We start from the raw sequence: 20,019 nt of genomic DNA on the forward strand, positions 1-20,019 counted from the left end.
AGCTAAACTTAGATAAAACAAGGGCTTCACATAGGTTGATGCGTAAGGTCCCACTGAGGTAATTTCTCATACGGTATAAAACTTTTAATCTATAAAAGCAATTACGTACAATATTATTTATGTGCTTCTCGAATCTAAGGTTTTCATCCATGACTACCCCCAGGTTACGTGCCTCTGATACCCTATCTAATAATTTTCCGTTTAAAATAACAGATGGATTTTTACCACTAATTTTGCGAACCTGTGTAGTTGTTCCCATGATCAAAAACTTAGATTTTTCCGGATTTAATACTAAGGAATTGCGTTCAGACCACAGAGAAATACGATCGAGTTCCGAGTTTAGTCTAGACACTGCCTCATCTGTGTCACAAGGTTTAAATGAAGTATATACTTGTATATCATCCGCGTATATGTGATATCTACAATATTTTATATTATTTATCACATCAGCACTGTACAGTATAAAAAGGAGAGGTCCTAAAATAGACCCCTGAGGAACTCCTCGTCTTATATTTTGAGATGTTGATTGACTTTTTATACCGTTATTGCTATTTTGAAGTTCGACCTTCTGAGTTCGGTTAAAAAAATAACTGTTAAACCAATTTACTGTTTGAACATTAAGGCCATAGAACGACAGTTTTGATAACAAAAGTGAGATATTGAGCGATTCAAAGGCACGCGAAAAATCTAATAGAGTCAAAATTGTTCCCTCTCCTTTGTCCTGCGATGTTAAAATATCATCCACTACCTGAATTAACGCAGTAGTGGTGCCTCGCTTCCTTCTAAACCCAGACTGATATAACGGTAGAATATTATTTGACTCGAGGTAACTTATTATTTGATTAGAAGCAACTTTCTCAAATAATAAGTTACCTCGAGTCAAATATTTGATTTGATATATTTAAAAAAATATTAAATATATATATATATATATATATGACATATATATATATATATATATATATATATATATATATATATATATATATATATATATATATATATATATATATATGTCATATATATATATATATATATATATGACATATATATATATATATATATATATATATATATATATATATATATATATATATATATATATATATATATATATATATGTCAGATCGCCGAGCCTCGCGTCTGACCGATATAGAAATGCCAGATGGCGTTCCTTCATAGTGCACCAACTGCTTTCGGTTCCAACAAAGAAGCACACAAGAAAATAATAAATTCGGAGCCGATGGATTTACAAGTCCACACGCCATCAACGTCAATTGACAACTCACTCTCAAAAACGAAACAATAATCATAGTTCTTATAACAAAAAGGCGACACTTGCAACCCCATCCGGAGTTACCCGCTCCAAAAATATAGTCTACTAAAATAATTGTTAATGAAGTAATTTGAATGGGAATCATAAAAAAATATTAAATAGCTTCAACTCAAAATTAACTAAAATTAATTGAAAATAATAGCCCGCGCCGTTATATATATATAGTCTCTTAGTATTGTACAATAATATCCTACATAAGTGAATTATAATAACAAGTAGATAGTATCCTCAATTTATGAATGAAATAAAAGTTTTAAAAATGAAATGTGGGAAAATATGTACTGATATTTTATTTAAGTATATGTGTCTGTGGGCGAATAGATAAAGGAGATGTTTCATTTTCGGCCATCTCATGTACACTATATCTAAAAAACACGTATAATTTGTATAATTGAAGAAAAATACACATATATGTTGATAACCTAAAGTATTCCTGTTTAAAAATATTTAAAGTAAGCATTCCTCATTGAAATATTAAATATGGCGGAATACTGGCAATGTCAACTTTTTAAATTTGTCGATGTCGGTCAGGGAACCTATGTGTACCCCACACATAGGTTACTATACTCTTTGGATGTCGGTAATTCTGTATTTCGCTCTTTTTGTCGTAAAGTTATTGTTACCTTAGTACTTTATAACCTGGCTTTTGTTTTGGGTATCCCGTCATTATTTCTGAATTTAAATAATTATTTATAATAATTATATCAAAACCACCTTTTAAATAGTATCTGGTTTTATAGATGTAAGTGACATGTCAAATTAATAAAGAAGAAGTTGTCAATTTGATATGTGTAAAAGTGGATAGTGGATAAGTGGTCATGATTTGACGGAAATGTATTCCGTCAAATTATGACCTTAAACTTCTGGGCCCTGGTGCAGAGGTACAGCGCACCTCAACCATGGACATGTTAGTATTTAAGTAGGGACTGACTTTGATTTTGAGATGCTAGTGCTATTTATGCTAATATATATGTTTCAATAGCGCTTATGTTCAATATGAGCTAGATTAGAGATTTACGTTAAATATGAGCGCCGACTTCAGAACAATGAACTTAACCAACATTTAATTGAATTATTTTTTAATTTTGTAGTGATAGAAGTCGGTTGTAATTTTTTTTTAATTTCGATATTTGCTAGATAAAAATATTGATATATTTATATCTGATTAGGTTAGGATGGGTGACGGTGAAACATATTTGTATCGCTTAAAAAAAATAGGTCAAAAATTTTAACATTATTTATTTGAAATAACAATTTCTATCTCAATAGAGACAATATTCGTAGTATAAGTAATAACTAAATGCATATAATGCAGAACAGGAATATCTATATTATATAAAAGTAAGATTTGCCATTTTTTTTTTGTTTTCAAAAGGAATTATAGCATCATAATATATCACAGATAGACTTTCAGCGTGGAAAAAAAATTCATAATCTGGAAATATAACCAATTTTTGATACATACAGAAAATTAAAGATTGAAATTGGCAGATAGAGTAAGTCTGATAGGATAAGTTGAAATTATAGTCGGATTCATAATTATGTGTCCAAAATATAAACAAAGGTAAGTAACCTATTAAGAAAATACGTTTTAAATGGTAGTTTCATATTTTTGACGATATTTAAGTCATCATCAACAACCCATTACTGTCCCACTGATGGGCAAAGGTCACCTCTGATAATCAAGATCTACATCGGGACCTTCAAATAGAACTTGTTAAAAAAGTGATTAATACTTATGCGGAAGGTCATCGGGGTACAGAACAATTTTTGTGCCGCCATTTTTAAGTTTTGTAGCCGTTTTCATAGCGCGTTTGTTAAATTGTGTATAGTTGTTATGTTTTTTGTTGAGTTTGTTGAAGTTGGTTTGTTAAGGTTTACAATACCTGTACCGTATTTTGACAATGACATTTTTAACCGACTTCAAAAAAGGAGGAGGTTTCTCAATTCGACCGTATATATATATATATGTTTGTTCGGCGATTTTTTTTTGTTTACATTTTGGACACCTTGTTGTTTAATTATGAATCAGACTATAAGTAAATATTATATAAATATTCACAAAAGTATGGCACTTACTGTAAATCGATATAATCTAAATCATAAATCAAATAAAAAATATATACAATAATAAAATTTTTGGCATCGCCATCTCGTTGTCGTCGAACTTAGCGGAACGAGATCACATTCAGCGCAATCAATCAATCGTTAGACGACGTTAACTTAATCAATACGTAGTCGTTTATCGGCCCGTCGAGTGAGCGAACGTTCGCAACGTATTACGAGCGTCGCCATCGAGATTCATGGCCTTCTACATAATTAATTAGCGAGATTCAGAGGTTCAGATTCAAAGATTCAGGGGTGCGCGGTCACGCGGCGGCGGGCGCGGCGGCGGCGGCCGGGGCGGGCGGGGCGGCGGCCGGGGCGGGCGGCGCGGGGGCGGGCGGCAGCGCGTGCAGCAGCTTGTCCCAGAACCAGGGGTCGCCCCAGCGCAGGTAGGTGTTGTGGTTGAGGAAGGAGCGCAGCTCGTGGTCGAGCAGCGCGGGCGGCGGCGGCTCCAGCAGCAGCACGACGAGGCGCGGGCGCGCGTCGCGCAGCGCGGCCGCGTGCGCCTCGCGGAACTCCGCGCGCGCCCACGTGGAGCGCAGGAAGTGCGCCGACAGCACCACCAGCGTGCGCCGCGAGCGCCGCACCGACTCGCAGATCTGCGTCGGGATCCACTCGCCCGGCATCCAGTCGCGGTAGTGCAGGCAGAGGCGGCGCGGCCGCGGCCCGCTCTCGAGCCGCTCGACGAGCTTGTTCACGAACTCCTCGTCGTGATGCGAGTACGAAACGAACACGTCGTAGATGCGCTCCTCGTCGATCTCGTCGTCCTCCTCGTTCGACCGCAGCAGCCAGCGCAGGCACAGGTTTCTCTCGAACAGGAACCTCTGGAATGCGAAACGAAAGACTTTGAAGGTGGTAGAACTCTTCGTGGTTCGACTCCGGCGGCACCACCGCCACACCTATTTCTGCCCGATAACAGCAATTTTAGGCGCTGATGTGTATTAACATATATTTTGCCGAGACGTACCACCTTAGTCCTCAGGGGCAGCGGCGCATCTCTCACCGACCTCAGGTAGGAATATCTAATCTTATCTGGGGTCGATTACAGATGTCCATGGGCGGCAGGAGCCACTTACTATCAGGTGGAATGCATGTTCGTCTGTTACTCCTATATTATAATAATAATAATTAAAAAAAAAGATCGTCGAGATGAGCGAGGGCGCGACGCGCTTCGACTTCGGGGAGCCCGCGTGATGGCGAGATCGATCGGGCGGAAGCGGTCGTACCTTGATCCTGCGGCGGCCGGCGGGGCGCGCGAGGCAGGCGAGCGCGAGCGCGGCCAGCGCCAGCGCCAGCGCGCCGAGCGCGGCGGCGGCGGCGGGCAGCGCGGGCAGCGCGGCGCCGCACAGCGCGGCGGGCGCCAGCGCCCGCAGCGCGCGGCCGTCGGCGCAGGCGGCGCGGTCCAGCTGCGCGGCGTGCGCCCGCAGCACGGCGAGCGCGGCGCTCTGCGCGCAGCCGCAGCGCAGCGGGTTGCCGGCGAGCCGCACGCGCCGCGCGCCGCCCTCGAACAGCGCGCTCGCCGTGTCCACGTCGAGCTCCGAGATGAGGTTGTCGCTCAGGTCCAACAGCTGGGAGGTGAACGGGTGGATTGCTCGTATTTTCGGTAATTTTTATGTAAATTTGTAGGCTCGAAAATCTCGATAACAATTTATATCAGAAATTTAACGCAATATTATGATATTTAATGATAAAAAATACTTAAGTATTTTTATACCATTTATCCAACAAAATTTATAAGTTAACATATTAAGATTATTTATCAATATTTCATTTTTTGACTGGGCCTTCAGGGCCAAATCTGAATCTATAAGGAGTAGGGAAAGATGTGAAAGGCCGAGGCGAAATATGAAAGTTACGAGGCCAATTTTGATAAAAACTAAAAATTCATCATTAGTTTTTTTTAAATAGCATTTCCCTAGCCGGAAATCGAATGAATTCATTTTAAAAAACAAAACGCGTGCGTCTCGGTTCACCCGACAGAAGTGATAACATAGTCTAAGTTGAACTATCTAATATTGAAATTATTTAGCTTGAGAAAAGCATAGGTTATTACTTAAATATTAATATCATAATAAGAAAAGGTTATATATAAATAAAATCTTTTATTATTTATTAAATATATCTTATTCTTAGGTATAATTCTTGAATATGTGAAGAGAGGAGAGAGAAAAATCGCACCTTTTATTATTCCACTATAGGATAGTGTTTTTAAAGGAATGTGTCTTCAAAGGAATCAAATTCTAGGAAGAAACGATAAATGACAAACTAGAGAGAAAGACTCATTTTACATAGACTTCCCAAATTAGAGTAACTCACCATAAGTTCCGGAGGCAGGTCCGCGGGGCTGAGCGTGGTGATGTTATTGTCGGCGGCGTGGATCTCCGCGGGCGGCGGCAGCAGCGGCGCGCGCGGCAGCGCGGCGAGGCCGGCGGCGGCGCAGCGCAGCACGAGCGCGGCGCCGCGCAGCTCGCAGGCGCAGCGCGGCGGGCACGCGGGCGGCGGCACGGCGCAGCGCAGCGCGGCCAGCGGCACGGCGCGCAGCCGCTCGTCGGGCGCGGCGCAGCGCAGCGCCGCCAGCGCGGGCGCCGCGTGCTGCGGCCGCGAGCGCAGCGCCCGCGCGAACTCGTACAGCGCGCAGTCGCACGTCAGCTTCGCGTTTATCTTCAGCGTCAGGCCCTGCGACGAAGGAATGAAATTACATTTTTGAAGGTGGTAGAACCCTTTTGTGGTTCGACTCCGGCGGCACCACTGCCACACCTATTTCTGCCTTATAACAGCAGTGTTAAGCGCTGCTGTGTGGTAGAGGAGACATACTTTCCGTTCCAGCTTAATCCTCAGGAGCAGCGGCGCATCTGTGGCCGACCTTTGGTAGGAATATCTAATCCTATCTGGGGTTGATTTCAGATGTCCATGGGCGGCAGTAGCCACTTAGGGGCCGTTCAAGTATTACGTAACGCAATTTTTGAAGACTTTTGACCCCCCCTCCCCCCCTTGTAGCGCACCGTAACGTTTTTCTATACCCCCCCCCTCCCCCTCTAAACGTTACGTAACACTCAAGTGTCAATTTTTACCCTAAACTCGCTAAAAAGTTATGTTATAGTTTTTATCCTTGGGCGTGTTCAGCCGAACTAGGTCTCCTGAGTATTCTAAGTTAGTTTAAGTATAGTCAAAGCATATATACTACTATACTGTACTATACTTAGTCTAACTCAGAATACTCAGGACTTAGTTCGGCTGAACCCACTCATTCAAGGGATTCCCCGTAAAACGTAAATGAAAAGGGTGCCAATTTAGTAGTTTTAATTCTCTATTTTTTTATTAAAAAATGTTACGTAACGTGTATTAAGAAAGACCCCACTCCCGCCCCTGTAACGCATCGTAACGTTTTACAAGACCCCCCCTCCCCCCCAAATTGCGTTACGTAATACTTGAACGCCCCCTTACCATCAGGTGGATTGCATGCTTGTCTGCTACTCCTATATTATAAAAAAAAAAGCCTTTTATTTCCTGCTATACATAATTAATAACTTATACTAAGACTTCATGCGACTGATAATTTAGTATATTGTATTTCATTTGTTAACATTTTTATTTTCTAGCCATTATAAAATTGCATATTTATATTGATTGAGTTATTTACATATGGATTATTTTATTAACAAAAGTAAATTAATTAGATTTAAACATTAGTTGATTATTTTGGTTAAAGTATGATATTAATTATTAACATAATATAGTATATTTTTATTTTTGTTATTTTATATTTGCATTTTTTTATGTTTTTACTTAACTTTTTTTTTTGCATTTATTTATTTTATGTTTGTCGTTTTATTTAAGTTTGCAGCAATAAGCAAGAACCCCTCATTTGTTGAGGGTAAAGGCCTCCTCCAGAGAATGAAAAAAAATACGACTACGATATCCGCGTCGATCACGTTCGTTTGGCGTGCGGCACTCACCGGCGAGGCGGTGGCGGAGAGGGAACGCTCGTAATCATCTCGGGAGTAGTGCACGGTCGTGATGGGGTTATTCCGCAGGTCCACATCGGCCGGCTCCGCGCGCTCCCATTGCAGATCCTCGTACTGGGAACGTAAATAGAAGCGTAAACCTCAGGAGAACTCGCGTCGGAAACTTAAGACTAAAGAAAAGAAAGCTCTTCTCACCCCCAGTTTCTTAATATTGTTGTCGCGCAAGTCGAGTGACTGGAGCGACCGCAACATCACACGCCAGTCGCGGCACACTCGTGGTATTTGCGCTGTTGATAGTTCCAGCCAACGAAGTGCACGCATCTCTCGCAGTGGTGATAGATCTTCAAAAATTGAGCCAACTAGTCAGTGATTGGAACAATAATTAAAATAAAGTTAAGTATGTATCGGTGTAAGGTACATTTAATACACAAACCTAAAAACTACGTACCGTTAGAAACATATCTACTGGTGGAATTGCACATATCACCAAGAGGATTTTTCGCAAGAGATAAACGCTGCAGCGACTTGAACGGTGCCAACGCTACGAGCGCGTCCGCGTTGAGATTATTGGCCGACAAGTACAGCTCCTCGAGTTGCAGCGTAGCAGAGAACAGATTGCTATGGACAAAGAGATGGAATCCATGAGTGACTCAGGCTGGCCGATTCAGTTTAGATAACGTCGGTAAAAAAGCATAGAAACGGATCGGTAAATAAATTTTACCTGGATAACGTTCCTAGGCCATTGGTGGACAGATCTAAGACGCGAAGTGCGGGCGCGTCGGCGAGCAAATCGGGCGGCAGCTCCAGCGCCAGGCTGCGGCGCACCTCCAGCCGCCGCAGCGCCGCCGCGCCGCGCAGCGCGCCCGCCGCCAGCGAGCCGCGCGCCACCGCGAACAGCCGCAGCTCGCGCAGCCGCGGACAGCGCGCCGCCCAGCCCGCCGCCGGCAGCCGCGTCGCGTTCACCACCATCAGCCGCTCCAGCGCGCAGACCGCCCCGCGCGGCTCCGCGTCGCGCACGTTGCGCAGCGTCGCGTCCGTCAGCGCCGGCCCCGGCACCAGCCCGTCCACGGGTGCGTCCAGCGTCAGCTCCTCGAGCGCCACCGCCGCGGTCAGGTCGGGCGCCGCCGTCAGCCGCGCGTCGATCAGCACGAGGCGGCGCAGGGCGGGCAGCCGCTCGAGCGCGGCGCGCGGCAGCTCCGCGAGCTCGGCGCCCTCCAGCGAGAGCGCCTTGAGGCCGACGGGCAGCGCGAGCAGCGCGGCGGGCGGCAGCGCCACGCCGGCGAGCCGCAGGTCGAGCAGCGCGGGCAGCGGCACCAGCAGGTCGGGCGGCGCGGCGAGCGCGGCGGCGGGCGCGGCGGCCAGCTCCAGCACGCGCACGGGCAGGCCGCGCAGGTGGGCGGCGGCGGGCGCGGGGCGCGGCGGCAGGCCGAGCGCGCGCAGCTCGTCGCGCGGCGCGACGCCGAGCGCGGCGAGCGCGGCCGCCAGCCCGGCGGCGGGCAGGGCGCAGTCCTTGAGCAGGACGCGACTGACCGTCACTGGCGTTTCGAAGCGCGGCAACGCCTCGCTATCGAGCGTAACGTTCTCGGGACAAGTGAGTTTGAAGAAATCTAGTACCATGTAACTCACTACTAATTCTTTACCTGTAATAAAGAAATAATCACTGAAATCTTTACTCCTGCTGAAAAAATTGTTTCAACATTCGATGTCATCCATGTAAACTCATGATTGTCTCACTGCTACGTATGAGTCTCCCCTTAAAGTGAGAGGGGTGAAGCCTCTATAAATGTCCGGCATGGAGCAGAACTGCACCTTTTCATTTTTTTTCAGTCTGTGAGGGAACATGCACATCTATGTTCCCTCACTTAATTCCTAAAACAATCATTATAATTATTAATTTCATGAGGGTTTCATGTAATTTTTGTATATGTAGAACCCCAAGTAATAAAAGTTAGGTTAAGCTCCATATTTGACAGTTATAATAAAGGCTTAGTTAAGACAAGACACCTACTGTAAGTCTGCAATTATATTACAAAATACAAGGGTTTTACACTTTTAGTAGACATTTACAAGCTTTTATTTTTTATATTTCATTTTAAAAATAGAATGATTTGTACATAAGGCAACCTGAACTTGTACTAATTATAATTACATCTATAATTATTAAAAAAATAATGGATAACTTAAACAAAATTATTTCATGGAAGTTTTTCTTATTCCATAAAAAATAATTTCTCTTAAGTCTCAAAAAAGCCCACTACAGCAGCTATGATAGGGTCATCATCATGAAATTTTATTCCATAGATGTGCTCCTTTAATTTTAGAAGCAAATGAAAATCACCAAGTGTGGAGAACATGGTGGGTATCGAGCATTTTAAGGCAGCACTTCAGATTACTCCGATCCGATTGGGATCCATACCCAAATAGTAAAAACAGAACCCTATTATAGTCCGCGTAAAACTGCTAGTTTCCTCTGAATATATAAATGAATCGCATCGCCATAGCAAATTATATGAATGACAACACCTGCCTGCAACAACTTCAGAGCGGACTAGCAGTTTAGTGCGGACTATAGTAAAACGCTGATGTCTGCCCGTCTATCACAGGGCTCTATCTCTCGAACCGTAATAGATAGACACTTGAATTTTTTACAGAGAATGAATAGTGGTATCCGCTATAAGACATCTTAAGACACACGATAGAGCACTTGCAGCACCAGACTAGATTTTCTGTAACCTTAGCAATGGTTCAAAGCCATTAATCCTATTCAGGTATTGGTTGATTCAAGTGAATCATAATTATCATGTAACTTACTTAAACAATACCAATCCATATGTTTAGATATATCTACACGATGTTGTACTAATAATACTGCCAAGTGGAAGAGCATGTTTTGATAAATCCTATTTAACATTGTGTCAAAATATTTACGTTTGATAATGTTTATGGCTAAGTTTTTCCTTAATTTTACTACCTACTGTAAAACATTTGTTTGTTATATTTTGTTGAAAATTCATTAATAAATAAATTTTCTATTTGAATCAGAATATTAGTAAATTACTTAACTTATTAGGTGCCTGTAAGGTCATATCAGGTATATTTTGTAAATAGCTCAACATATCGGCTTAGTTTAAAAGCTTCATATTTCCTTAACATACAAAATAAGTAATTTTATTAGAACTGACGAGAGCTCAACATTAAGTGCGAGATGAACTCGGTCAGTATGCAAGAATGTTGCCCCTTACCCTCCACATAGTAGAAGTAGTCGTCGGTGACGTTGTACCGCGCGGTGCAGGCGGCGCGCGGCGGGCAGCGCGGGCCCGCGGCGGCGGCGGCGGCGGCGGCGGCAGCGGCGGCGGCGGGCAGCAGCAGCGGCAGCAACAGCAGCGCGCGCGCCTGCATGGCTGACGACCGCCGCGCACAGCTACCACGTCTATTTTTAGTTATCTTCTTACGAGTCGCCGAACCTCTGACCGTCTTGTCCTTGGAACGACACGAGCCGTTTTCCTTCTTCGAATATCGTTTGTTCCCACATCGAAAAGCTTGCCCTCAATAATAAATTACGTATTTTTGTGCGCATTAAATCGATGTCTTAGAAAGAGGATCCAGTATTCACTTTACACGAGACACTTTTTCCAGTAATTTCTAATAATCACTTCACAAGAAGGTATTAAATAACACAATGAAAACACGAAACTGTTTTAAAAGTATTCAAGTACTTGTTCAGACTATATCACTGTACAATATTCATCGTTCCGCGTTCGATCTTCGATTGGTCATTGGCTATTATTGCTTGCGTTGCGTTTGCGCACCCAGCGCAAGCCACAGATGATTCATAAAATAGAGTAAAGTGAAGTAACTTGTGCTCACAACAGATAAATAATGGGTGTTCAATGTCTATTGTCTACGTCTCAGAGTAAATTTTTAGGCTTTATTTAAAGTTCATTTTATACCTATTAGTTTATTATTAATAGTTGATACCAGTTGATACCTTTTGTTTAAATAGGTCTATGGTATACCGTATACCTATTGCGTAGATTCCTTATAGCCCGGTCAAGTTAGACTAAAAATAGTGGGCAAATAGCTAAAATTCCGGGAAAGCCAATTTTTTGTAGAGACCTTGGGTTTACCATTACAAATAAAGTGTCAAAAGTCCCCATCGATCAGAAGTGTGCGTCGGCAGTTATTCGAGGTCAAATGTCAAAATTTTTGGTTCTTTGAATTTTTCCCGAAAACGGTAAGTTTTATTGAAAAAGTACCTAAGACCAAGTTGTAGCTCTTAAGATTATCTACAAAATAGTCTTTATATTATTTATTTTTTTTTCTCTATAACCATGCTATAACCTATCATTATTCAGATATTGCGCTTGTAAGAATTACGAATACGTTTTATACGATATGCACATATTTCCACACCACCTGTGAAATAGGATACTCAATGCGTTTTTTTAACGTGGTTTCCTTGGGAGGACTATTTCACGAACCTATATGATGTTATTTCCAGCAACAATACTTATTTAATAGTATGAAGAATATTGATATTGGTTATTGAGTTCAACTGTCGTCCTAATTTTTTTGTTACTTTATTATATTTTTTTATAATATCGGGGTAGCAGACAAGCATGCAGTCCACCTTATGGTAAGTGGCTACTGCCGCCCATGGATATGTATAATTAACCCCAGATAGGATTAGATATTCCTACTTAAAGTCGGTATGTCTCCCTTACCACACCCTTCAAACCAGAGCACAGCAGCGCTTAACACTGCTGTTATGAGGCAGAAATAGGTGAGGCGGTGGTGCCGCCGGAGTCGAACCACCAAGGGTTCTATCACATTCAAAAAATCTGATTCATACTCCACTTAAATAATCATGTTTTCTTCTATTTATTCTTCGTCTTCTTCTTCCTCCTCTTGCTGAATGTCAAGAAAATGTTCATACGAAGATGAATCAGTTATCTCTATCATCAAAATCACATGAATCTTCCTTTCTTGTATTTAATGGACCATTTGAGCAAGATAGACCTTGGTAATTGGTACACGCCGAAGAACTGAAGAATTGTTTCTTCACCTCAAGCAACAATCAAATTACGAAGGGAATTCGGCTTCTTCTTGCTATTTATGGAGCTCCAAAAAATTATTGCGTAGATACATAGATATATCTATGCGTGGATAAGTACAGACACTTAACATTTGTGAAATAAAACAAACAGCAAGTATAATATCTTTTGCTTCTACAACATCGGCATCTGCTATTCAACACTTGTATCAGGTCAGACATGGCAAGGCAAAAAACTAAACCCTGAAGACTGGGGTTCAAAATTAACGAATAATACTTTGGAATCGATTCAAACTTTACTGACCGACTCGCAGAGTTTTACCACCTAGTTTGATTTATTTACTTTTCTGTTCCTACCTAACCTAGCCAATGATATAGTATCTCATATAGCCTCGCCTAAAGTGTTTCGTATGGAATTGGTTAGGTTAGGTTAGGTTAGCGCTCATATTGGATACGCTGTTTACGCCGTAATCAAACGGAATATATTGAGCGCCAACTTCAGAAATATGTACTAAACCAACATTTATTTCAATTATTTTTTACTTTGTAGTGACATAGAAGTCGGTTTTATTTTTTTGTTAAAAATTTTTTTAAGCACATATTGTAGGTTTTATATAATATTAATGTTTTTTCACGATTTTCTATTAAACTCTTTTTTATTGAAAATGGAATAATAATGTTGAAAGTTTCTTTTATAAAGAGGTCTAAGTATTTCAAATTATTTTTTTCGTTACTTGATTCTGTACCTAATGCTGTCATCATGCCAATGAGTGCAACAGAGATTTTGTAGTACAGTCACATAATTGCAGCTCCTTAAGTAATTAATACTTAAGTATACGTACCTTTAAATTAAAGGGTAATAAAATTATAAAAGTATGTATAGTCCGCGCCAAACTGCTATAATGTTCGCTCTGAATATAGAAACGAGTCGCGTCGAATTGCAAATTGTAGTAGTAGCCTCTACTACTATATAGTACCTATGTGAGTAGTAGTCCCAGTATAGGACGATCTTCACCGAGCTGGTTAATGGATGAAACGTTTTTTATATCAAAATAATTATGTCAAAAAGTATATTGCAAATGGGTTGACTAAAAAAATTAAGTCCAGAATATGATTTTTTTACATTAGTTATTGGCGGGACGAACACAGCGCGGGTCCCCTCCCGGCACCCGTCCGCTGCCCGCTCTCGCCTGCGGGTACATAGCTGCGTTATGCCCTTACGTTGCTACGGCATATATGGTTGTAGTTGTGCGCAACAACTTCAGAGCGGACTAGCAATTTGCTGCGGACTTTGCCTACTACCTGACCAAGCCAACTAGACCAACCGGTGGAATGCGGCCTCCCTCTTCGAGTACCGCCCCATGCCCCGCTCATATCCTAGTACTCTTCGCAGCTAAATTGTCACTTTCACAAATAATTTCTGGATTATTATTTGTTTAATGTTTGTTATTGTTATGAATGTACATACTTATTGTTTCACTGTTATTTACTACGTTATTTGTTAAGTTTTGACTGTGCCGTGTGTTAAAATAACAACAAAATGGGGAAAGATAACACTACTTATAGCGAAGAGCGAAAAATGATATTGCAAGTTTTACGTTTTACATTATTTTTTGTACTCATTCCTGTTCGTAACAGTCGTTAAAGTATAAATTAATAGACTGATATTTATTAAAATTTACATTTCATAGGTATGAATCAACATTTCACAACAAGTTATTATTTTTTTTGCCATCGGTATGCACAGAGATTGCGCGTGACGTCACGTTTGACTTTCGTCTACTTGGTTTGGTCGAGTAGTAATAGTAGTAGTAGTAGTTTAAACCTAATTAAATTATTATATATTTAAACGAAACACATTATTTTACGTAATTTCATTTATTCATTAAAAATTTACTATGTAAGTATTTTGTTGAAAAATCATAGGTAGTAGGTACAAAGTTTGTTTTTAAAATTACTAATAATAAATTTATTTATATATTTACAAAATGTAACTTACAATATTTTACTTACATTAATGTTTAATCTATGAGATTTTTATTTATGTTATCGCTTGATTTAATAATTAAAATCTTTGCGATTAATAAATTTGACAATAGAAAAAAATAAGTAGGTAGGTATACAATGTTAACAAGATCATTTATTAACAGTAGGTACTTTTAGAACATGTATCTCGGCTCAGCTCATCATGAATACTAAACATTAAAATACCCGTACACAAAAAAATATTAATTTATGAATAAATAAAGTTGTGTTTGTGATTTCAAAATAATCGCAATTTCCGAAGCTTATGATCTGCATGTAAATAAAAATCATATCAGAAGATATTTTTTATCTGTTTGATCGTACGAATTTTAATTAATTAAATATACTTATATTAAGGTGCCGAAGAAATAAAAAGAGATCAAAAAATAATAAAAAGAAATAGATGAGGAGATGATTTTTATGAAACTGCAATACGATTCGAAAGGAAATAAAAACTACAAACATCGCATGACAAACGGTAAGGCGTAATATTGTAGTGGAACGGTACGATTACATGTGATATAAGTTATATGTCCAAAAGAAATTAAAAATTGCTTAGCATATTATAGTGTGGGCTTAGCCGGATAAGCATGGGCATTATTTCCTCACCGGAATTCTTATTTTATCTTATGTACCTACCTACTTTTGGTATAATATCTTTATATTCGGTACTTCACGTGGAAAATAATTAGACAGCCATAAGCATTTTGTGAACTTTCTTTATTAAATCAATATCTTCTTTATTTTTACCATAAAGTTTACTATTTTAAACTCCTTGCATTGTTTACTACTTGTTATATTGTATCGCTCTTAAATGTTGTATAGGTAGATAGATATTGTCCTGACTTCCCGGGGGGAATCGACGTTTATCCGGCTAAGACTCTTTAATAATTCGATACGATTCACTGAAAATCTAATAGTGGCGATAAAACGTTGATGTTGATAATAATGTTTTTACACTATAGTTTGTTGTTGTACCTATATTATCACTAATCCTACAGCACTACAGTTGTGGAATAGCGATGGGCGATTGTTGTAAAAAAAACAATCGAATAAATCGACAATCAACGGCATCAACAATCGATTGTCGATTTATTCGTAGTTAAAAAAAACAATCGAATAACAATCGACGTTCGAGTAACAATCGACGTACGAATAACAATCGACGTACGAATAACAATCGACGTACGAATAACAATCGACGTTCGAGTAATAATTGACGTACGAATAACAATCGACGTACGACTAACAATCGACGTTCGAATAACAATCGACGTTCGAATGACAATCGACGTTCGAATGACAACCGACCTTCGAATAATAATCGACAACCGAATATAAATTTAAAGTAACGCAATGCAGCGGGAAGCGCAAGGAGCGAGCGCGCCGCACGCGCAGTTTGCGGGTGCGGTGCGGGCGGATGTCTATTTTTTAGTAGATAACGGACAATTGTGGTTCAAGGACGCGCTGCATTCGTCAATATGAAATATCGCAATTATATTTCTTTACATGAGTATATTGTACACTGCATGTTATTACGATAATATACGATAATACGACTTATTCAAAATGTCTAAAGATTAAAATGTGTGGGCTTTTTTGATAAATTAAACTAAAGCATCCCTTACAATTAAACGAATTAGAGTTGCAACTAAGGCCAGTAGAAAATGTTCCTTGGCCTTCAAAAATCTGGTTTATTGTTATTTCATTGAAAAAAATACGTGTCAACAATAGTTTTTGTTGTTATTATTAAATTTTGTTGTTATTAATTAAAAGTTCACTTCTTTCCTAATAATATGGAAAGTATATTAAAGGTATATTATTTATAATCAAATACACTGCAATAAATGACCAGTCTGACTTAACCAATTCAAGATTTTTAAGCAAAGAAATTAGGATCCACTGCGCTGCTACTAGCTTTGCGTATACTAAACAATCGAACAATCGACCCACAATCCAACAATCGACTAATAATCGAAGAATTCCGATAGTTATTCGAATACAATCGAACACAATAACAAGTAATCATTCGATTGTTTTTATTAACAATCGCGCACCACTATTGTGGAATAACCTAATGTTACTTCTAATAGCCTACTAATGTTATCAGTTTATTCTATTTAATACACCTATCTCTAGGCTATATGAACAACATATACAAGCAAATATCTTAACGAGTATATTACACTTGAACATACCTATGTAATTCAAATAGTAAAAGAATATAAGTAAAAATTAAGTTATCGTACCCCTGTCTACTTACTTTGGAATATAATTACATTAAGGTATTACCATAGATAAACTACCTAAAGTAATAGATATTATATACGGTATATTTACAAGTCTGTATCATAAACTCATCATATTAGTGACAATGGTAAATTAATTCAATATTATAAAATAGGTGCCAGAACTGCCAGATTTGTATTTTCCATTTTGCCCTATTAATTTAAAAACATTACTTTTCTTTGTGACAATTACAATTATTATCGATTGTTCGATTATACGCACAAGCTGTAACATTTGCCTAAATGCTATAAAGTCTAGGCTTTAAGTACCTACTTTTGTAGGAACTACTGTGGCGTGTCTCTTTCTGTATTTTTATTATTGTCTAAAAAATATTGTGACATAATATTTGAAATAAAAAGCAAAAATATACTTTAAAAATTTTACTGTAGCCTAGAACAGGAACTTTGTTCTACAGAACTAGACAACAGGCACCTAAACATATGACTGCATGGCCGTTTACGATTTTTTGACTTACTGGATATTACTCTTAGTTGATAAAATTTAGGGTTTTATGTAAATACTAAATAATAAAGTAATGAAACCTGGCGCACGTTGTTCTGCTGTGTAAATAATGTATTTGATGTGGGAAGTATTTCATAACAAATAGGTATGATGACACATGTACCCACTCATGTTGCGGGAGCGTCTGATAAGCTATAAATATATTTTAACAACGCAATATTTACAGCGACCCATATTAGCACTCCAGCGCGGGTTCTTCTGTTGCAGATTTCATAACAAAAATCACACGTTTATGGCATCTTGGCTTATAATATAAATGCCAACGTGAGTTTTATTTGTTTTCTACACTTTCACGACTTAACTACATAATATCCGAATGTCATGAAATTTTGAACACACGTTATTAGAGGTTCAGAAGGAAGTTCAGAGAATAATTCATCCCGAAAAAAACCCTTTTTTGAGGGGCAGATAAAAATCTCCGAATGCGAGGAAAACCGCCAGTAAAACTTAGTTTATTTACTAAAGCTGACATTCATCACTGATTATACAATGGACGCATTGTGATCGAACTACTATTCCAACCTTACTTATGTTAGGTACCTACATTTTATACTATACTCATAATGAATGGCTGATATAATTATGTAACGTCATTACGACGATATCATTTTATGACTTGTTCAAAATTATGAATGAATGATTAATAAAAACAATAATTCCTAATATTTGTTAATTAATTATTAATTTATTACGTAAACCAAATTGAGAAATCAAAATTTTGTTCGCAGGCGAATTACCATTATTTGTTAATAAAATTAAATCAACAAAATAATGTCCGTCATTTCCTAACACTTTTTGGCACCGTTAGAAAATGACGAAAATATTTTTTTTCATTTAGTATAAAAAGTAATTTATAGATTCTAATATTATATAAAAATATGTTTACTTAAATATATTATATTATAGGTACTTAGTTTGTGATATACAAGATGACTGACAAGTGGGTCCTAAGTGGTTACTGCCACTTATGAACATCTGTAATCGATTTCATGAAAAATAGAATAACATTAGTATTACATGAAATCGGTCATAGATGATTTGAGTTTTACTTACTACTAATATCTACTCGGTTTTCAGGCCAGAACGAACGAAAGTAACATTAAATTTATTCTCTTACATATCTAACTACAAACCAACCAAGTCGTATGGTACAACATACACTAAAATTGTAGCTTCGGAAGATGTGACTATTATGCTCACTCAATGGAATAGTGCTAAGTAAAGTAATCACTTTGCGGTCGTACTCCTTGAAATCACTAGTTTGCATACAGAAGATAATAGTAATCTGGAAGTAGCGTCGATGTGATCATAAATAATGTTTATATTCTGTGTATTTCCATCGACGCACTTCAGGAGGTCCAGGGCCAGAAGCTTCGGTGCCGGTCGGGCGTCGCGAGCGGCGTCAGCGCGCGCGCGGCAGCGCGTTGTCGAGCGCGTCGGGCGCCAGCCGCCGCCGCAGCCACGCCAGCATCGCCTCCTGCCACACAGCGCCCACGTTACTGTCTCCGGCGGTACTCGACCGCATGCCCCGTACCCCGGTTACTCCCCTTTTGTATTTTATTCATTTATTACTAGGTTAACGGGGATTAATAGCATGCACCACTACCACCTTTAGTTAACTCGCATGGCTTACAGATTCCAAAACCTTAAATGTTAAGTTTAACAAAGAAACTAAATTCGCGATCAACATGTAAACGATAATATAATCATTTACAGGATCGGACCCACCTCGTGGATTCTCGGCTGCGGGTTACGACGACGAAGCAATACTGTTCGTGCGTGTGTCGCAAATGTCGACGGGAGCAACATCATGTATTCCGACTCACCGGGAGGCATCCTCCGCTCGCCGTGGACATTTAAATGAGAACCTGCACGAAGGCGGAGGGCGGAGGGCGGAGGCGCACCTGGCGGTCAGTCGCGGTGCGCGTCGAGGTGCGCGTTGTCGGTGTAGTCGTCGTAGTCGCGCGGCGGCTCGAGGTCGTCGCGCGCGTCGTACTCGTCGCCGGCGTCGGGCTCGCCGTCGGGCTCGGCGCCCTCCTCGGGCTCCTCCTCGGACGCCGGCCGCCGCTCCTCGCGCGCCGCCTCCTGCCACACGGCGGGCTGCCCCGCAACGCTCACCACCGCACCACACCACACCACACCCACACCCACACTCATGCATGCGTTGGCCCTCGGATCCGAAACGTTCGATTGTTTTATTCAATCGAGTCAATTTCGAAACACCTCCGTCTAATTTCCTCAGTAAGTTTCTTTTGAAAATTGACATCGTACGATGAATTATATGAATGTAAAATATAGGTACACTTCTAAAATAATGTCCAAAAAGTTTAATTTATAAATTCGAAAGCTTCGGATCAGCCAGAATTGTAGAGTTGTAAAACCGAGGTTGAGTGTAACCGGCTGAATTAACTTGTTAGCAAAGGAGAATGCCCATTCTTGGTACTGATTTTTCTCATGCGTCAAAATGAAAGTAATATTAAAATTATTTTTTGATTTTCTTACATAATTTGTCGATCAGAATAGTTTCTTTGAACAGGGGATTCCATTTAAGATAAAATAAGACGAAATGTTGATTGTTGTTCTTAAAAATTAAAATGGCGGTATTTTATACTCGGAATTCAATAAGATCTATTAGTGTTTTGACTAATGATTTTTCTCATGCGTCAAATATGAAAGTAATATTAAAATATTTTTTTGATTTTTTACATAGTTTGTCGATCAGA

At 39.8% G+C, this 20,019-nt stretch overlaps 3 protein-coding genes and 1 long non-coding RNA gene across 4 annotated transcripts in view; 1 reads left to right on the forward strand and 3 right to left on the reverse strand.

Moving 5' to 3' along the window:
- Positions 1-3,705: 3,705 nt before the first annotated feature.
- LOC140757821 (protein toll-like) lies at positions 3,706-4,836 on the reverse strand (the record flags this gene model as incomplete). The annotated part of the gene is made up of 2 exons (XM_073093692.1): positions 3,706-4,266; positions 4,669-4,836. Coding segments are annotated over 2 exons (729 nt in total), but the record flags the coding sequence as incomplete, so codon positions are not given.
- Positions 4,837-5,902: 1,066 nt separating this feature from the next.
- On the reverse strand, positions 5,903-11,257 carry LOC140757822 (uncharacterized; the record flags this gene model as incomplete). The annotated part of the gene is made up of 6 exons (XM_073093693.1): positions 10,650-11,257; positions 8,129-9,047; positions 7,856-8,025; positions 7,603-7,748; positions 7,399-7,521; positions 5,903-6,118 (listed from the first exon to the last, which is right to left on the reverse strand). Coding segments are annotated over exons 1-6 (1,731 nt in total), but the record flags the coding sequence as incomplete, so codon positions are not given.
- A 193-nt stretch (positions 11,258-11,450) lies between these two features.
- On the forward strand, positions 11,451-19,237 carry LOC140757874 (uncharacterized). Its single transcript, XR_012104033.1, has 3 exons — positions 11,451-11,641; positions 18,650-18,834; positions 19,013-19,237. It is a non-coding gene; the product is annotated as an uncharacterized LOC140757874 (long non-coding RNA).
- LOC140757872 (uncharacterized) overlaps positions 17,142-20,019 on the reverse strand; it is a 276,178-nt gene continuing 273,300 nt past the window's right edge. Inside the window, exons 23-24 of the mRNA XM_073093742.1 lie at positions 19,201-19,396; positions 17,142-18,773 (exon numbers count right to left, since the gene is read on the reverse strand). Of these exons, the coding sequence (XP_072949843.1) occupies positions 19,208-19,396 (189 nt within the window). The 3' untranslated portion in view covers positions 17,142-18,773; positions 19,201-19,207. The remainder of the gene's footprint in view (positions 18,774-19,200; positions 19,397-20,019) is intronic.

The sequence above is a fragment of the Epargyreus clarus genome, unplaced genomic scaffold (genome assembly GCF_041222505.1).
Source record: "Epargyreus clarus isolate Ecla_fem2 unplaced genomic scaffold, WU_Ecla_fem_2.2 ptg000005l, whole genome shotgun sequence".
Taxonomy (NCBI): Eukaryota; Metazoa; Arthropoda; class Insecta; order Lepidoptera; family Hesperiidae; genus Epargyreus; species Epargyreus clarus.